This window comes from Rhamphochromis longiceps, linkage group LG20, assembly GCF_057381845.1.
Source record: "Rhamphochromis longiceps isolate RC_006_pf linkage group LG20, R_longiceps_female_GT1.1, whole genome shotgun sequence".
Classification (NCBI taxonomy): domain Eukaryota; kingdom Metazoa; phylum Chordata; class Actinopteri; order Cichliformes; family Cichlidae; genus Rhamphochromis; species Rhamphochromis longiceps.
Window position 1 is genome coordinate 35,558,316 of NC_140576.1, and position 16,566 is coordinate 35,574,881.

The following is a 16,566-nucleotide window of genomic DNA, read 5'->3' on the forward strand; positions in this document are numbered from 1 at the left end:
GTCTCATAGTACCTGTGAGACCAGGCTGCTATCGTCCAGTAAGAAGCAACTGGATATGCATTGAAGGCAAAGGCATGGAGACAGATGTGTGCACAGAAATACAAAAGACACAAAGATTTGCAGTGACTGTTTATCAGTTTTGGGTTTTTCTCATCGCTCTCTGCCTGCAGCTGTCAGCCTGGATATTATCACACTTCTCCTCCTCTGCTTCACTGAAGCATATTTCTCTCTCTGTAGCCTCGCGGTGCCTCCTCCACTGACTGAACACAGTGATCTCAGCACTTTCTTATCAGCTCACACGCTCGCATTCACCCTCCTACACCGTGTGTTTAAACAGCATTAAATACACACTCTTTTGCCTCTTTGATATTTTAAAGCTTCTTAAAGTGACTTTAAAGGAGCAGGTGGGATTTTTGTCCTGCTTCAGTCCATTCTCTGTGAATCCTGTTTACATCGCAGTCCTGCCGAGTGCAGGCCAGTTTATTTGTTCAGGCTGTGTCTGAGCTGCAGGTCGACGGCAGCACGAAAAATTCTCATGCAGGTTTTCTCACGTCAGGGCAGCCTCTGTAATTAACTTTCAGCTTCATTTGAAGTAGTACGTTAATCCGCCAGAGTCAGTGATAAAAGCCAGCTGCATTTTTAATATTTTCAATATATATTTTTATACCAGATTATATCCTGTCCATTCATAGTGTGCACTGAACCAGCCAACAGGTGATTTAGAAATATTATGTGTATAAAAGTTCATTTCAGCTCATAATTTTTCAACTTTATAAATTTATGCTCTACATAGGAACCCTTTTGTTCATTTTTGTACCTTTTTATATCTGTATTTTATTTCTCTATGACTGCTTTTTGTTGCTTTTTGGTCATCTTTGCCCATATTGCATATCTTTGTGCTCATTTCTTATTGTTGCCGTTATCATTTTTTAATCTCCTTTTAGTCATTTTGTGTCACTTGCTCATTTTACAAGTGGTTGCGCCCATTTTTTTGCTATTTTTATGGCTGTTTTGTGCATCATAAGTCAGTCAATATGCAGTGTTTTTGTTCTACATACCCCTAACAGCTACTGTCTTTGTTAAACTGGGTCATGTGAGCAGGTTACTGTAATCAGGTGAGCTCTCTGGCCTTCAGTCACTTCCTGTTTGATCTCCTAGACTTTACAACCTGAAACTCTGCACACAGTCAGGAGTTGGGACTCGGTGGTGGTTTCAGGGTCATCGGTTTGTGTATTTGCTGGTCATGTGACCACGCAGTCTGTTCAACCGGAAACGTTTTTTTCTTTTTCGTTTGTCTTCCATTTTCTTTGTTCTCAGCGATTCAATGATTAGTGTCTCTGAGCTAGAAAATCTTTCTCAGAATTTCCCCCCATGGTCCTCCCTCCCAGAGATTTCAACACTGGCTTGGATCAATGTGTGTGTGTGTGTGTGTGTGTGTGTCTTTGTGAGGACTGTCCTCACTTTAAAACAGACATTTAAAAGGATTTTTAAGGTTTTAGATTTGGTTTCGAGCTTCAGCTTTAGTTTATGTGCACTTAGTATGCGTGTTACGATAGAAATAATACAAAGGCATAATTCTGTATGTGATACCACACTATGGGGACTTGAACAGGTAAATAATTTAATGCTACATCTTTGGTTTAAGGTTAGCTTAACTTCTGACCAGTGTGAATCTCCAGAAATGACTTTAAACACTACATTGGTGAACTTGGCTGTTACAAAAACAAACTCCTACAAATGTTTTTCCCTCAGTTTAGTGATTAAAAAGGAAAAAAGTTCAGAGCAGGATCGAGCTGAGATTAACTGGTTCTAAACAAGATTTAGTATTGGTGCAAAGTCCACCAGTGATTGATGAACGTGCTCAGATAGGCGCACCTCAGAGTGCCTCCACTGTGACAAATTTAAATATATATTTATATTTGATAGTAGGGATGGGAGCACTGGCTATTGTAGGAAACCGGTACCCAGTAGTCCAGGTCCTATCGATCCTGCTTATTGGTTCCTGCACTCGCACTACAATTAGCTGATGTCAGTTCGCGTGCCAGAGGAGGAAAATAGTGACACAGTCTGGAGTGTGGATGTGGACATTTATTTTTATTGCACAAAAGGACGAGATAAATGGTAAAGTGTAAAACTGCATCCAGGACAGAAACAACCGCATTATGCTGCTAACACAACTTCGATGCAAGCATCTGCCGAGACAGCTTTATATTCTACAAAGAGAAAGATCTTAGAGACGTGTGTGTCCTCATTAGGGACTTGTGTTGGTGTGGGGTTGTAGCCTCAGGTTTATATTTTTAAATGGTGATAATGAGACATTGTGCTTCAGCCATATTACAGAGTAACATGAAAGTAACGAGTGTAATGAGAACTTTTTCCCGGGAGTAAATAACTGCATCATTTTTAAGAAAAGTGTTCTGTGTAATATGCGTAATAATGATTTTTTTGAGTAACAACTCCAACACTGATCATAACAAAGAGGTGAAATAACACGCACAAACATTTGACTACAGCATGCAATTAATTTGCATGAATATTATTTCTTTATTGCTGCTTGGTGGTGGCTCAACCCAATGAGAATCGATAAGGAATCAAGTCGATAAATGATATTGATAATGGAATCAGAATCACTATATTCTTATCAATTCCCTTCCCTATTTGGTAGCATGGCTCGACTATGGCTTCCTGCGCTGACATGGAAATGCATGACGCAGGGAGAGCACGCTATCCTGCCCTTCCATGTACATATGTGAAAACCCCAGAGGCAAGGAGCGCAGAAGCACAGCACACAGAACAGGCGTCAGTAACAACACGACATGGATTCATTCAGAAAAGGCCATAGCAGGAGTGCCTGGGGTGGAGGTGGGTTGCAGAGCGGATTGCACATGTGCAGCAACTTTACAAAGGTTAAAGCAACTCAAAGAGTACTTTCTTTAGGAAATTTGTGTCAAAGGTTTTCAGTTTGATTCAGTTTTCTGTTTAGAAATAGTGCACGTTGTACTGTGCTGTGGTTTCCCTCCTCCCCACTAACACTGCTACTGCCTGCATCACTTTCTCTTCATGCTAGAAATGGGAACTAAAGTTGCCAGAGTCCCAGTCTTTATATGTCTTGGCAGGTGGGCAGGGCTACTTTAATCAGGTGCACCATTAGTCTTAGTTTTGAGGACAAAATTACAATTACAGGCAAGTGTACATTATACTCAAACGTTGCTCTGTCCAACCTCACCAACACGTTTCTGTGACAGTGTTTAGGCATCGATCCTGCCCTCACAGGACGCCTTTGGGTGTCATACAGGAGTGAAAACCAGATCACTGCTGTGTGCGAGTCTTTGTTTCTTTGTTTCTACTCTGTGCTGATAGACAACAGTCATGTGACCACCACAGGTCATACCAACACCCTGCAGTTGGTGTTAATGTGGTTTGACTGTGGGTCTTTCTGCTCCTTTATTTAGCTGCACCAGCTGGTAGTTCAGCCAAGCAGAGTGAACAGGCCTCAATTATTAAAAGTGAAGCACATGTATTATTACACAGCAGCGAGGAGAGAATACACAGCGTCGGCTAAAGTCTCACAGTTCTGAGTAAATCCTGTCCTAATCGTTAATTGTACTTTTTGGAAAAATATTTGGCAGGTTTCAGTGTTCTTATTTGTCATTTCAACTCAGCAGTCTGTACCAAAAATATCATGATTTGTCCAGGTGATGTCTGACCATGTGACCTCTTTCTCTCCTTTCTCCAGCCCCATCGCTGATGTCTCACCGGTTCGTGACGGTGCGTCGTGGCAGCCCGGCGGCTCGCAGCGGGCAGATCCAGCCCGGAGACCAGCTGGAGGCGGTGGAGGGTCGGCCGGTCGCAGGTCTACAGCACCGAGACCTGGCCCAGATCCTGAGAAGAGCTGGGAACACACTGAGGCTGAGCATCACTCCTCGACACCGTATGAAAAAACACAGATACACTAAAAACACTTATACCTACAGTAAGGCCAGTAACTGTAAATAAGCCTTTTAGCTTCCTTTGCTTCACTTTTAAGCCAGCTTTCTTCTGATTGGTTACCTGAAGTAAACAAAGCAACTGAGCAGCAGGCGGGGCTTCTGTGCAGCTGGTTCTGGTTTCTTCCTGTTAAAAGGGAGTTTTTCCTTCCCACTGTCGCCAAATGCTAGCTCAAAGACGGTTGTGTGATGGGGTTTCTTTATAATAATATAGGGTCTGTAGCTTACAATATAAAGCACCTTGAGGGGACCGGTGTTGTGAAATGGCACTGCATAAAGAAACTGAACTCTAATTACTGCTAAGCCTGTGAAAGTGGAGCTTGGACATCAAATACTTTACAGAGAGCTCTAAAGTTAGACACAAGGACATCACAGTATTATAGCTTATACTTGTATGGCTGCTACACTAGCCATGTCTCTCCAGTCAGACACTAAAATATTTTCCTTAGAATAATATTGCTTCAGCCTTTAATATCTCTGCCTCTCCCTCTGTGACAGCTGAGGCTCCTCCTGAATTGAATAAGCAGTTACGAAAGTGGATGGATGATGAAATATTTTTCCTAAACTGCTTAAATTAACAGATTTTGTACTGAAAGATAACACTTATCTTTCACGTCTTGATTGCCTAATTCTTAAATCTACTGTGATGGTAAATAGAGTCATCTCATCTCCCTTCTCATTGTCTTTTTCACTTCTTCCAGATTCCTCTTCCCTGACCGAAGCCGCAGATCTGGACATAGATGGTCGGATGATAAAAGGACCCAGAGGGAGGTCAAAGGTCGGTTTAACTTTTGTTTTGTTGTAATATTACTTTGATCGGCGACTGTCATCTTAAGCCTTCTTCACGCATGAATTGCAGCCCTGAATTTGTCTTGACATGTGGTGCATGTGAGTGCACAAATGACCAGGTGTAGGTGTTCCACTTTCTGCACATCCTACCGAGGACAGGATGTGCAGGAAGCACCACCTAAATCAGAAAGTGTTTCCAGCTGTGCAAAAGTGTCTGAAGCAGACCGCTTCCTGCTGTGTGCTACATTTACATCTAAATTGTCTGAAGTTTACACTGGAAGACAGCTGTACTGTGGGACTGTCATTAAAGAGGCAGTACTGTTTAGTATCTGCAGTACTGTCTGTCTGTGTCCAGCAGGAGGAGTCAAAGTTCTACAGCGTGGACCTGGAGCGAGGTCCTACGGGTTTCGGTTTTTCTCTGAGGGGTGGCAGTGAATACAACATGGGACTGTATGTACTCGGGCTGATGGACGGGGGGCCAGCCCAGCGCAGCAACAAGATACAGGTACATGTGTACTCGTACTATTTAAATACACATACAGGTGCAAAATGCAAAATCCTGTTCATCATTTTAGATTTAGGTTCAGGCTGAGGTGTCAGTCATTAGCTGTTTCACAACAAAAGTCTTAGTGAGGAGACCGAATTCTTGTTTTTATTGTGAAAGAGGTGCAGGAAGTCTTATTGGGTTTTTTTTTTCTTATTTATTTTAACAATAATCTAACCTACTGACTAAAACCCTTCATTAATACTTTAATGCAGGTGAATCTATATGAGAGGAAAATCAAATCTGTACACCTTAAACATTAATGTGAACAGACGATCACAGGCATCCATTAAAAACATTTGGACATATTTCAGCGTCCTGATGAAACGAATGCGATGAGAAGTCTTTTACTGACTCGGTAGAATAAACTCTGACAGTGAAACCATGAGCCTGATCCAGGACTTTCTCAGAGTTTCCGTCAACTGTTCGATTAGTAGATGACACCTTCTACCTGCTGAGCTGCAGGAGAGAAGCCTCCCCAGTGTTACTGCGTTTGTGCTGTGCAGAGATTCAGAGATGCTCTATTAAATCTACTGATGATTCGTCTGCAGAAACGCTCTCTGTGATCTGTCATATCTGGTACTGTTAAAACACACGACACCGCTGAGCCAAAACACTGACCTCCAGGGGAAGTGAACATCGTTGGGTGTCAGGTAGGGACAGTCCAAGTCTGCAGGGGTGAGGACTCACCTCAGACTTGTTTAGAGAACAAGTCTGACAAACTTCTGGGGACTTAAAGGATCTGCTGCTGATATATAAGGAAGTCCAGTCCCACTGGGAAGCTTGGAAGTCTGTAGAGTCCAATTCTTGGCTGGTTCAAGGTGATGCCAGATTTGTGGAGAAAAAGTGGAGACTTGGTGTGATTGATGCTGGATCGGGTCTGAACGTGTTTCCTATATGAGCTGAGCTTTGGGCACAGTGAAACAGCAGGAAATGCAGCGGAGACGTTTCCACTCAGACAAACATCACTCAGGATCTCCGTCAAGTCGTTCTTTGTGATATTAAACCTTCTGAAATATTCAGAGCTTCACTTTGTGCCTGCAGCTCTGAGACTCTGATCATCAAACATTCAACATCGCAGCTGCTCGCATCGTTCTGCTTCCTTTTTTGTTGTTCCACAAAAAAAAGAACTTCACAAAATGCTCTGCAGCAAATGTAGCGCCCCCCAGAGGCCGAAATAGCCAACCTTTCTGAACAGTTTAAATCCTGATGTCTCAAACCACCTGAATGTGTCATGTTTGTGCAGCGTCTGTCAACTGCAAGTTGAACGTTTTTAAATGACACTGAGCTGAATTATGAACTGGATAATAAACAAAAGTGAATTAAAGTAAATATCTAAATAGTTTAAGCAGCTTTAGCACTTTAGATCTAAGAAGTAAAATATTGGACTGAAATATGGACTGAAAATAATAATAATCTGATCTGTAATTGTCTCTCTGATGTCTTGCAGCTGAATGTAGTTTTCAATACTGTCAGCATCCTCAACAATCTACACAAAGACTTTTTCATTTCTGATGATTGCACATGCCCCTGCAGAGGATGTTTGTCGGTGCCTGAAATAACATATACTCAGTTTTATGCTTTATGCACTTTCCTCCTGATGGTAAACAAGGTGTCACCGTGTGTTGCAGGTGTCCGACCAGCTGGTGGAGATAAATGGAGACAGTACAGCAGGAATGACTCACAGTCAGGCCGTTGAGCAGATCAGAAGAGGAGGACATCGAATCCACCTCGTCCTCAAGAAGGGAAACGGATACGTGCCCGACTACGGTGAGACTTCACAGGACGGACTGTTACACATGACACAGCTGAGAGAAAACTGGGAGACATTCTCTCTGCTAAGACTTCAGTTTCAAGTTCTTCTTGATCCTCTCTGAATTCTTTGATCTTTTATATCTTTTAATCAAAATGGCACACGGTGGCCCTGCGACAGACTGGCGACCTGTCCAGGGTGTACCCCGCCTCTCGCCCTATGACAGCTGGGATAGGCTCCAGCGCCCCCCGCGACCCTGAAAAGGATAAGCGGAAGCGAATGGATGGATGGATGGCACACGGTGAAGTTTGACCCCAAAGCATAGGAGGATCACTGAGTCACTCTGGGCGTGTGTCCAGGGGCACTCTGTCTCATTATCCATCTACAGCTTACAATCAGCAAGATTAATAATAATCCTGCTGACAAATACACAGATAAACCAGCAGCACTGAAAACTGCCTGGACTCTTTACTGACTCACTTGCTCTGTTAAGACAAGAGACTGAGGAAATAGCCGGGAAAGCTCTAACTTTGACAGCCTGCCCACAGCAGCTGAAAACTAACTTGTTCCAGGAGAGTTTGCATTTTCTGACCTCATAAGGTCGGAATTTGTGCAGAAAATCGCTTTTGTGTCTCTAGCAGCAGGGTTGCCAACAAATCGCTACAGACCTTCAAACTTCATGTGGCCTTCCGAGTAGCTCAAGATCAGTGCATAGAGAGCTTCCACGAATGGGTTTCTATGGTCGAGCAGCTGCATCCAAGGCTTACCGAGTGCAATGCAAAGGGCTGGATGCATTGGTGTAAAGCACGCTGCCACTGGACTCTAGCGCATGGAGACATGTTCTCTGGAGTGATGATTCACGCTTTTCCTACTGGCCTGCTGATGGATGAGTCAGGGTTTGGTGGTTGCCAGGGCAACGGCACTTGTCTGACTGCACTGTGGCAAGTGTAAAGTTTGGTGGAAACTCTTCTCATAGCTCAAAGAAACAGTAAAGCTTTAAAATAATAAGGTCAGTGAATTTGGAAGCAATCTGTGTAATTCCTAAAAGCTCAGGCATCTGATTGCTCTCAGCACTCAGCTTCAGAGCGTATTTTCTTTTTAGGCTCTGCATGATGTTATCAAAAAATAGAATACCCATCCTAATATGGTCATCTCAGCTACAGAAGCCCCTCCCATCAGGTTTCATAAAAGGGGAGGGGTTAAAAAGTTTGTTTCAGGCAGCTTGAATAGCCCAGCCCACTATAAGATAAATAAGGATTATTTTGAATTGAGAGTTATGCAAAGCTACTCTATTAGAGTTCAAAAATATAAATATTGAGATGGAAATAAGAAGATGTTCATGAATACTCTGTTGAAGAGGCTTTTGTAAAGTACTCCCTCATCACTGACCTTTGACCTGCTTCCACGGCTCTCTCACTGTTTGACTTAACTTTCTTTGACTCTCTTTTCCTCTCCTTCCTCTTGTTTTTCCTCCTCCTCCTCCTCCTCCTCAGTGGAGCTCTCCAGCCTGTCTCTCTGTATGACCAACTCTAAACAGGGGGAACCCTGCTTCTACGTGATTGGACGCACTGAAAACACGCGGTTGGTAACTCCGTGTTTTCCCATCTGCTTTCATTTTCTTCACTTTCACTTCATCAATCCTTCATCTTCACTGATCATCAGCTGCAGTCTGCAGCATTATAGTCACATGTGAATAGCCATCAGATTACTGTACTGAGTATTTTAAGTGTTATTATTTGCATGTAAAGCGCCACACGTATAGGTCCAGTACCTGATAGTGAGTAACCTGACAGTTTTATGTTGTTTCTGTTTAAAGGTACATTACCACCATCTTCTGGTGGTAGTAACATATTACAGCCAACCAGGACCCGGTAAAAACCCTGACTGGCTTTAAGGTGTAGTTGTTAAAATATTTCTTACATGCAGAAAATCCCCAGTGTGACACGGAGAAGTGACACAGACTGAACTTTAGACTTTAGTGCCATCGTGTTGGTCATTTACACCCAGATTCAGAGGGGTGCCAAGTTAGCAGCTAATGTTAGCAAGCAGATTTAGATACCTAATCACTGCTGATTAAGACATTTGAAAAAATTATTGAATTTCTGTGACCAGAACTGGAGCAAAAACTTCATGGACACCTCACAGCAGGCCTTATTATGCTGTTGATTTCATTAAAAGGCATCAACACCACAAACACAAATGAGGCTTCCAGTTCAGTGGCTCATGATGGGAGAGGTGAGGCCCAGCAATCATTCGTTGGTTACACGAGCACACCTGTCCACCAAAGTAGCCACGCCCCTAACTTTAATAATTCAAAAAGAGCAAGTTTCAAAACAATTCGACTACTTTGCATTAGAGAAACTGCAGATTTGGCACCTCAGCTTCATTTTTCAGCACTGATGTTTGCATATTTGTAGCAATAGAGAATGTGTATTCTAATATAATAGAGATATAAACCTTCAAAAGTGCCAACATCTGAAATGTTTCTATTGTCATATCTTGGCTACGTGATCATGAATTTCTGATTGAACCTCCTGCTTCATTTGTCCTGGTTGGTTTTGGTTCAGAGTCTGAACACAAAGCTTCAGACTTTCATATTAGACCCTGATTTTAAAAAAAAGATTGGAAACATCAGCAGGGCTGGCAACAGCAGAGGTGCCCGTTGGTCACTTTGGTGATTTATTTTTTGACAGGAGAAAAACCTACTTTTAAAAAAATAAACAAAAGGAATAACCACAATAATTACTTGCAGATATTCAGATAATTATATTCTGTCTCTGTTTGTCCATAAGGCCCTGAGGAAGGAGCCCTCTCCCCCTCCTCCTCTTCACAGACCGAGGAGCTGGATGTGGATACGATAACCATGACAACTGCCTCTCTTAGCCAGGAAATGAGACGAGGAAGTGGTGCGGGAGAAGGAGAGAGGAGGAGGAGAGAGAGAGAAACCAAAAGAAGAACAGGAGGATTAGGATTAGGGCCTCCTGCTCTGGACCTGGACATAGTGGAGGAGGAAGCACGGGTGCTGGAGAGGAGATGGCAAGAGGAGGAGCAAAGGGAGGAGAGGAAGAGAAGAAGTCAGACTGTCAGGCAGATGAAGCAGGATGACCTCAAGGAGCAGGGGAGGAGGAGCAGGAGCTTACCTAGGAGTGATGCCCACCTCAGGGACTCACCTCTGTCAGAGGAGTCCAGAAGAGGAGGGGGAGAGCGGGAGAGGAGAGAGGAGAGAAACAGCAGCACCAACCGCCGTGCAAAGCATGCTGGGAACTCGGCTGCATCTCAGAAGGCAGCGTTCTCCTTCCTCATGCCGCTGGACGATGACAGCAGTGACAGACATCTTTCCGACAGCGAATCAACATCCAGTTTTTCGGAGATGCACCTATCAGCAGCAAGCATCGCCACTGCTGGCTCGAGGGAGGAGTCTGATTGGAGGAGAGCTGAGTTGCCGTTGCAAGATGGAAACGGCCCGGGCCCTTGGCTGAAGCCGAGCACGCAGAGACTGACGCAGGTGCTGACGAGCAGTCAGATCCGTGGGCGGGGACTAGCGGGTGGGCTCTCTCTCTGATTGGCCAGCTGTGAGGGCATTCTCCTCTTTTATTTGCTGATTTTTTTTTTTTTATTGGCTACTTATCAAGGGCTTTTTTGATTGGCCTGCTGGAGAAGACACACCTCCGTCTGTGTCCAACTGGATGACCACAGAAAACTCTGTTTGTAATTGGCTGGTGGGTGACATAACAGCTACACAGACCTGCCGAACCAACACCTTTAATATTACCCATCATGCCTCAGTACATCCTGAGACCTGTATCATAAAGCTATATCGGGCCGCCATCGCCTGTCAGACAATTTCAACCCTCCACTTATTTTATCTTCCTCTCGGGATTCTGTTTTATTTCGACTTGATTCGAGTAACATCCTAATACGGGTTAGGGTTAGATTACAGCGATTGAAACATTCACCAAATCACCCGAGCTGCCTGTGGACAGCTGAACTCTTTGTGATACAGGCTCCTGGTCTGCAGACCTGATGTGACGTTTCCGTGTGAAACATCACGTCTGCGTTTCATGGCTTCATCACGATCATCTTCACTCGCATCCTTCCAACTTCAAAATGGTATGCAAACAACATCCGAACCGAACAACGGCGCTGTTTCGTGATTCTCTCTGTGTAATCTGAGCATGTGAATATTACTGGAATGATTTTTTTATTTTTATAAACGTGTAACAAAATTATTATTATAACGATATTAGAGATTAAATAGATCCAGAGATGATTTGATTTGCCTGCTTGCTTGTAAAAATGAAAGGAAAATAACCTGATGATGTAACAGAGCCATACACACGCACACACACATACAGATGTCAGGTCCAGCTGTGGTCCTGTCGGCTGTCGAGGAACATAACATCACCATGGCAACATGGCCTGTCTCTATAGCGACAGCCGCGGAGGAGCAGGACGACCTGCAGCTTTGGATCATAACAAGTGCCTCGTTTTGTTTCAGCCTTCGTCCTGCAGACTGTCACTTTGCAGAAGCTGCAGGCAGAGACGCACGCCGTCACTTCCTGCAACACGTCAAACAACGGCAAGACCTTTCAGACACCAAAATATCCCATCATGCAACAGCCAATACTGAGTTTAATGCTTTTTATAATTGAGACATACTTGAGCTAAGAATCAGTTTGTGTGCCACAAAAACAAAACGACCCCTCATGTTATCTGAATGTGTCTTCGCCTTAACTCCAGAGGTCCCAAAATTAGGGCGGCAACTAATTATTTTCACTACCGAGTAATCTTCATTGATTTTTTTCCCCTATAAGATGTCAGAAAATAGTCAAAAGATTGTGCTGTAACTTGTCCAACCCATAAATGCATCTTCAGAGGCCTTTTATGGGTTTTCTTGTTGAAAGATGTTTAATTTACATCAAGTGAATCAAAGGAAATCATTAAATCCTGACTTCTTTTCTTCAGGCTTCAGAAAATCTGGCATTTTACCAACTAATTAAATTTATCGATTGATTTTGTAGCTCTGTTTAAAACAACAGGAACAAAATTTACACAGACCTCATCTGTAATCTATAAAATCTCAAAGTTAAATTAAATATAAATGGGTATATCAGATATCTGCACACTTCCAAAAAAAAAAAAAAAAAAAAAAAAAAAGATATCTGCACCCTTAAGACATTTGTTAAGAGTGTAGAAATAGTTCTGTCATTTTATAGACAAATCAATGAGAAGCAACAGTGTAGCCCTGTGTTTGCCATTTGGACTGAGGGTTAGTGTGCACTACAGAGATGTAAATAATATTAAATTAACAGATAAAACCAAAACACTGATTAATGTCCACAGGATAATGTGCAGAAGTTCAAGTTGAATAGTGCAAACAATCACGCACACGTCTCCACTGAATCGAAATAGCAGAAGAAACAGTGTCTAGATTTTTCTTTTTGTTGTTCACGTAGCAGGTTTTTTAAGCCACATTTAAAATGTTTATTTTAAAGAGTTATTCACGCGAGAGTACTTTATTTAAACAACTAATAACGCTAACAACATGGTAAGGCTCCTTTTAAGGAGGACCTATTCTGCCTTCCCTGAGGTCTCGTAACAAACCAAAGTATTAAACATGTCGAAGTAAAACATGAAAGCCAAAAAATATTTAGAAATTAGTAAAATTATTTATAACAAATATTTTGTTTCTATTTTCACAATAAAATTGGCCAATCACAAGGAAGTGGCTGTACAAAGGAACAGTGTAAGATCGGTAAAAGAAAACTACAAATCATGCTACGCTACGTTAGCTGAGTCCCCGAATAAAGACCAGGAGCTGGAAATGAGCAGAATAGGTCTCCTTTCAGAATCACACCGAAGAAATGTAAAGTTTTTAAAATAAAAGATTATATGATGTAAAAATAATAAAATGGTCACTGCTCTCTGCGGACAAACTGCAGAACAGTGTTTTCACACCTTATTTGTTGTCATTTATGGGCTGATGTACAGTACGTGCTGATGCTGATGTGTCAGATTAACTTAATGTTTTCAGTTTGTGCATCAAAACTCATCCAAAGACTGTTTATGAGATGAAGAAGCTTCACTCTGTAACAAAGCTGTAAAACGGCTCATTTTAGACCAATGAATGAAAACTATTTGTTGTCCAGACCCGAAGATGAAGGGTTTTTTTGTAAATGTCAAACTTTGGACTGTTGAAACGATATTTTAAAAATATAACCGTGAGCCAAGGAAAGTTAACCCTCTGTAAAACCTCAAAATCCCATCCTTTCGTGACCCTCGGGACCAAAAATGGTCCCGCCCCAAAAAGTGCTCTAAAATGTTATATATCAATATTTTTTTCCACTTTAAATTAGTCAATCTTTTAAAACTACTTCTGCTTAAAATATCCATATCAAGTTTTAATTATATTTTCATTGTTTTAACCCTTTAAATACCAGTTTGTGTACATGAGCGCCCTGTTTTTAACAGAAAAAAAAAATTAAAAAATTAATATTTTCCATAAAATACATTTGAAGTAATATTTGATTGTTATTATAATTAGGCCTTTAGATGGGCCAAAGATTGGCACCAACATTCATTTTGATCCATTATTATTTTTTGTGCAGGAGCACATTTTTAAAAATCCATCCTTTCGTGACCCTCGGGACCAAAAATGGTCCCGCCAAAAAAAGTGCTCTAAAATGTTATATATCAATATTTTTTTCCTCTTTAATTCATTTTCATAGACAAAACTATTAATCCAAAGCATTTTTCAGCAGGTTGTTAATCAACAATAAAAACAGCCGTTAGCTGGATGAGCTTCTTTTTGACAGAGTGAAACTTCATCCTCCTCCAGCTGCTTGTGTTTCAGGACAGTTAAACTTGATGTCAGATCAATATTTGAGCTGATCAGGGTCACAGCTTTATAGAGGGAAAGGGAATATGACGCTTGCGGAAAAAACAGGGTGTAAATATCAGATTTAAAAGCACCTGTTTTGTTTCAAAGATCAACAGTAACCCTTCCCTGTAACAGGTGTTTCTGATTTCACTGTTTGTTTGTTTTTTAAGCTCAATCATGTCTGGAAACAGCTGGATTATTAATGACTAACCTCACTGTAAATTTAAGAATGTTTTCAAATATGACTTCAAATACAGATTAACCTGTTATTGCCATTACATCGATTATTGGCAAGTAATTTGTAAGTAGCAAATCAGACTTTATTTTCTATTCAAAGCAAGCTCTCATATCGAATCTATTAAATAACAGGCTTGCTGCTGCATAGAGGGGACAATAACCACTTAACCCTTTCTGATGCCAGAAATCACATTTGCAACACTAATGCAAACGTTACATATATGCTGACTTCACTGACCTTGATTTGCAGCGTAAAAATGAAAAAAAGAGAAGAAAGAAGTAAAAATTGTAAAAAGTCTTTTTAATGCATGCCCAGTGAGGGGTTAAGCATCAGTTCACAAATACTCAGGATTCAGAGCCTCACTGAGGTCACGACAGAACATCCCTTTTTATGCTGAGGACAGTTCACTTCAAAAATCAGTTTTACAGATTTTCTTTCCTTTGAGCTGTTCATCCTTCTAGATGTCTTTGTTGTAAATTGCACAGTTTTGCAGTTTCTTATAGGAACTGCAGGATTTAGAAATCCAACTGCATCACTGTGCAGAAGGAAGAATGGCTCTGTCCATTAGAGAGAGGCAAGCCTAAACTATATGGCCAACTGAAATCAAGACTGTAAATTTAATAATATTTATTGCTTTGATGTGCTAAAAAAAATACTTTGAAGTTATAAACCACACAAAAATAAATAAACCAACACCTCATCCATCGATCCATTACATCACTTGCATCATTTTAATGTCTGTTTCTATGTTCCATCCACAGCCTTAGCAGTTAAACTACAAACACCACAAACCCCTGTGCTACCCTTTAGCCCCACCCTTCTGCCTCCTGTCTTTTAGGGCATTAGGATGTTTGTCTTCTATGCATTTTCTAAGACTGTGTTCTAGCGACTGATTCCCTGATTGGTGCGAGCAGCGCCTAATCACAGGATCGCAGAGTCTGGACTAATGATTCTAACAAAGGATCTGATCATTCAGGTTCTGGTCCAGAGACAACCAGGAAGAGCCAAGTTCACGCTGGACTGAACAGTTTTACCATCAGACCTGCTCCCAGGCAGCAGGATGGAGGAACGTCACTCAGCTGTTTGCTTAATGCAGTTTTTATCTTCAGCAGTTGGCTGTAAACACGCAGAAGTGACTGAAGCAGCTGATCTGATCCGTCAGTGATCGCTCGGTGTCTTTAGATCCAGTCTGACTTTAAAACTCTGAGCTGGACCAACATCAGCTCAGGTAGGCCAAGCTAACTGTCTGCAGCCTTGTTCAATAAACAAGCTCATGTGAAATGAACTGATTATTTGGGAAAAGATCTTTATTTGCTTTCTGTTCTCAGGTCAGTGCCAGATAAAATCGCTTATCCTGACAGCTGAAGCACAGGATAGCAGGCTGAGGATACTGAGGCATGCATGACAAATAAAACATTCAAATTTAAAGCAACACTGTATTGATAAGCATGAGCAAACAAGCAACCTCTATGACCCCAAGAGTTGCTGGAACAAACTTCATAATTTCTTTTCTTCTGGGTACTAGGCACAGGTGTGATTTTTAATCATTCAAAGATTCATTGTGTAGATATAGAAACTGTATTTAGACACGTGTGAAGCTAACATGTTACAAGTCTGCCACAACTATCAGTTTCAGGTGGAAGGCAATCTTTGAAGAGTACAGCCTTTTACTGTGACTATAGAGCTGATATTAAACCAAGATGAGAAATGAGTAAAAATCCATATTTGATTATTTGTTCAAATAAGGCCTCGTTCACATGAGCATAGAGTAAAGCTTTATATTCAAAAACTTGCTAACTCTCCTCCGAGCAGTAGTGAAATTTGAAATTGTGACACACACTTTTCATCATTGGTCCAAACCAGGTGGGTCACACCTGCACAGTGTCCTACTGACCTTACTATACAGATGGCAAACATGTCGGAGTTCATTTGAAATACACTATTTGTGCTCACACTCACACACTCCAAAGCTGGAGTGTTTCCTTGATGAATACACAAAGGTGGATCCTCTGTCACGAGCCTCTCTAGCACACCGTCCAGGCATCTGCTAATAACAGCAATGTAAAAAAAATGCTCGTGATTTTAGTGGTCGGATGGCGTCCACGCTGACTCAAACTGCAGAAACTGTGTTTGTAAAGACTATTCCAGCATTCCTCCTACAAACAAGCAAAGCTCACCGGCAAAAAGAAATGTGTTCATTTGCATATTAAAAATATGCAATAATAACTTTATAACAATATTTTCAAAAAGCCTGGGTCTCTAAGGTGTTGGGCAACACCAATTTAACATGTTAATATTTAGCATTGCTGCAGCTCTTCTTTCCTCCTCCTGCAGCAGCTGGGTAATTTAATCACTTATTTGGATCTTTTCAACATG

General features: G+C 41.6%; 1 protein-coding gene across 1 annotated transcript in view; it reads left to right on the plus strand.

Moving 5' to 3' along the window:
* Window positions 1-15,647, plus strand: part of magixa (MAGI family member, X-linked a) — a 65,684-nt gene extending 50,037 nt beyond the window's left edge. The window contains exons 17-21 of the mRNA XM_085394182.1: window positions 3,737-3,931; window positions 4,688-4,764; window positions 5,134-5,280; window positions 6,951-7,089; window positions 9,865-15,647. Coding sequence (XP_085250308.1) covers window positions 3,737-3,931; window positions 4,688-4,764; window positions 5,134-5,280; window positions 6,951-7,089; window positions 9,865-10,634 — 1,328 coding nt within the window. The 3' untranslated portion in view covers window positions 10,635-15,647. The remainder of the gene's footprint in view (window positions 1-3,736; window positions 3,932-4,687; window positions 4,765-5,133; window positions 5,281-6,950; window positions 7,090-9,864) is intronic.
* Window positions 15,648-16,566: the final 919 nt, after the last annotated feature.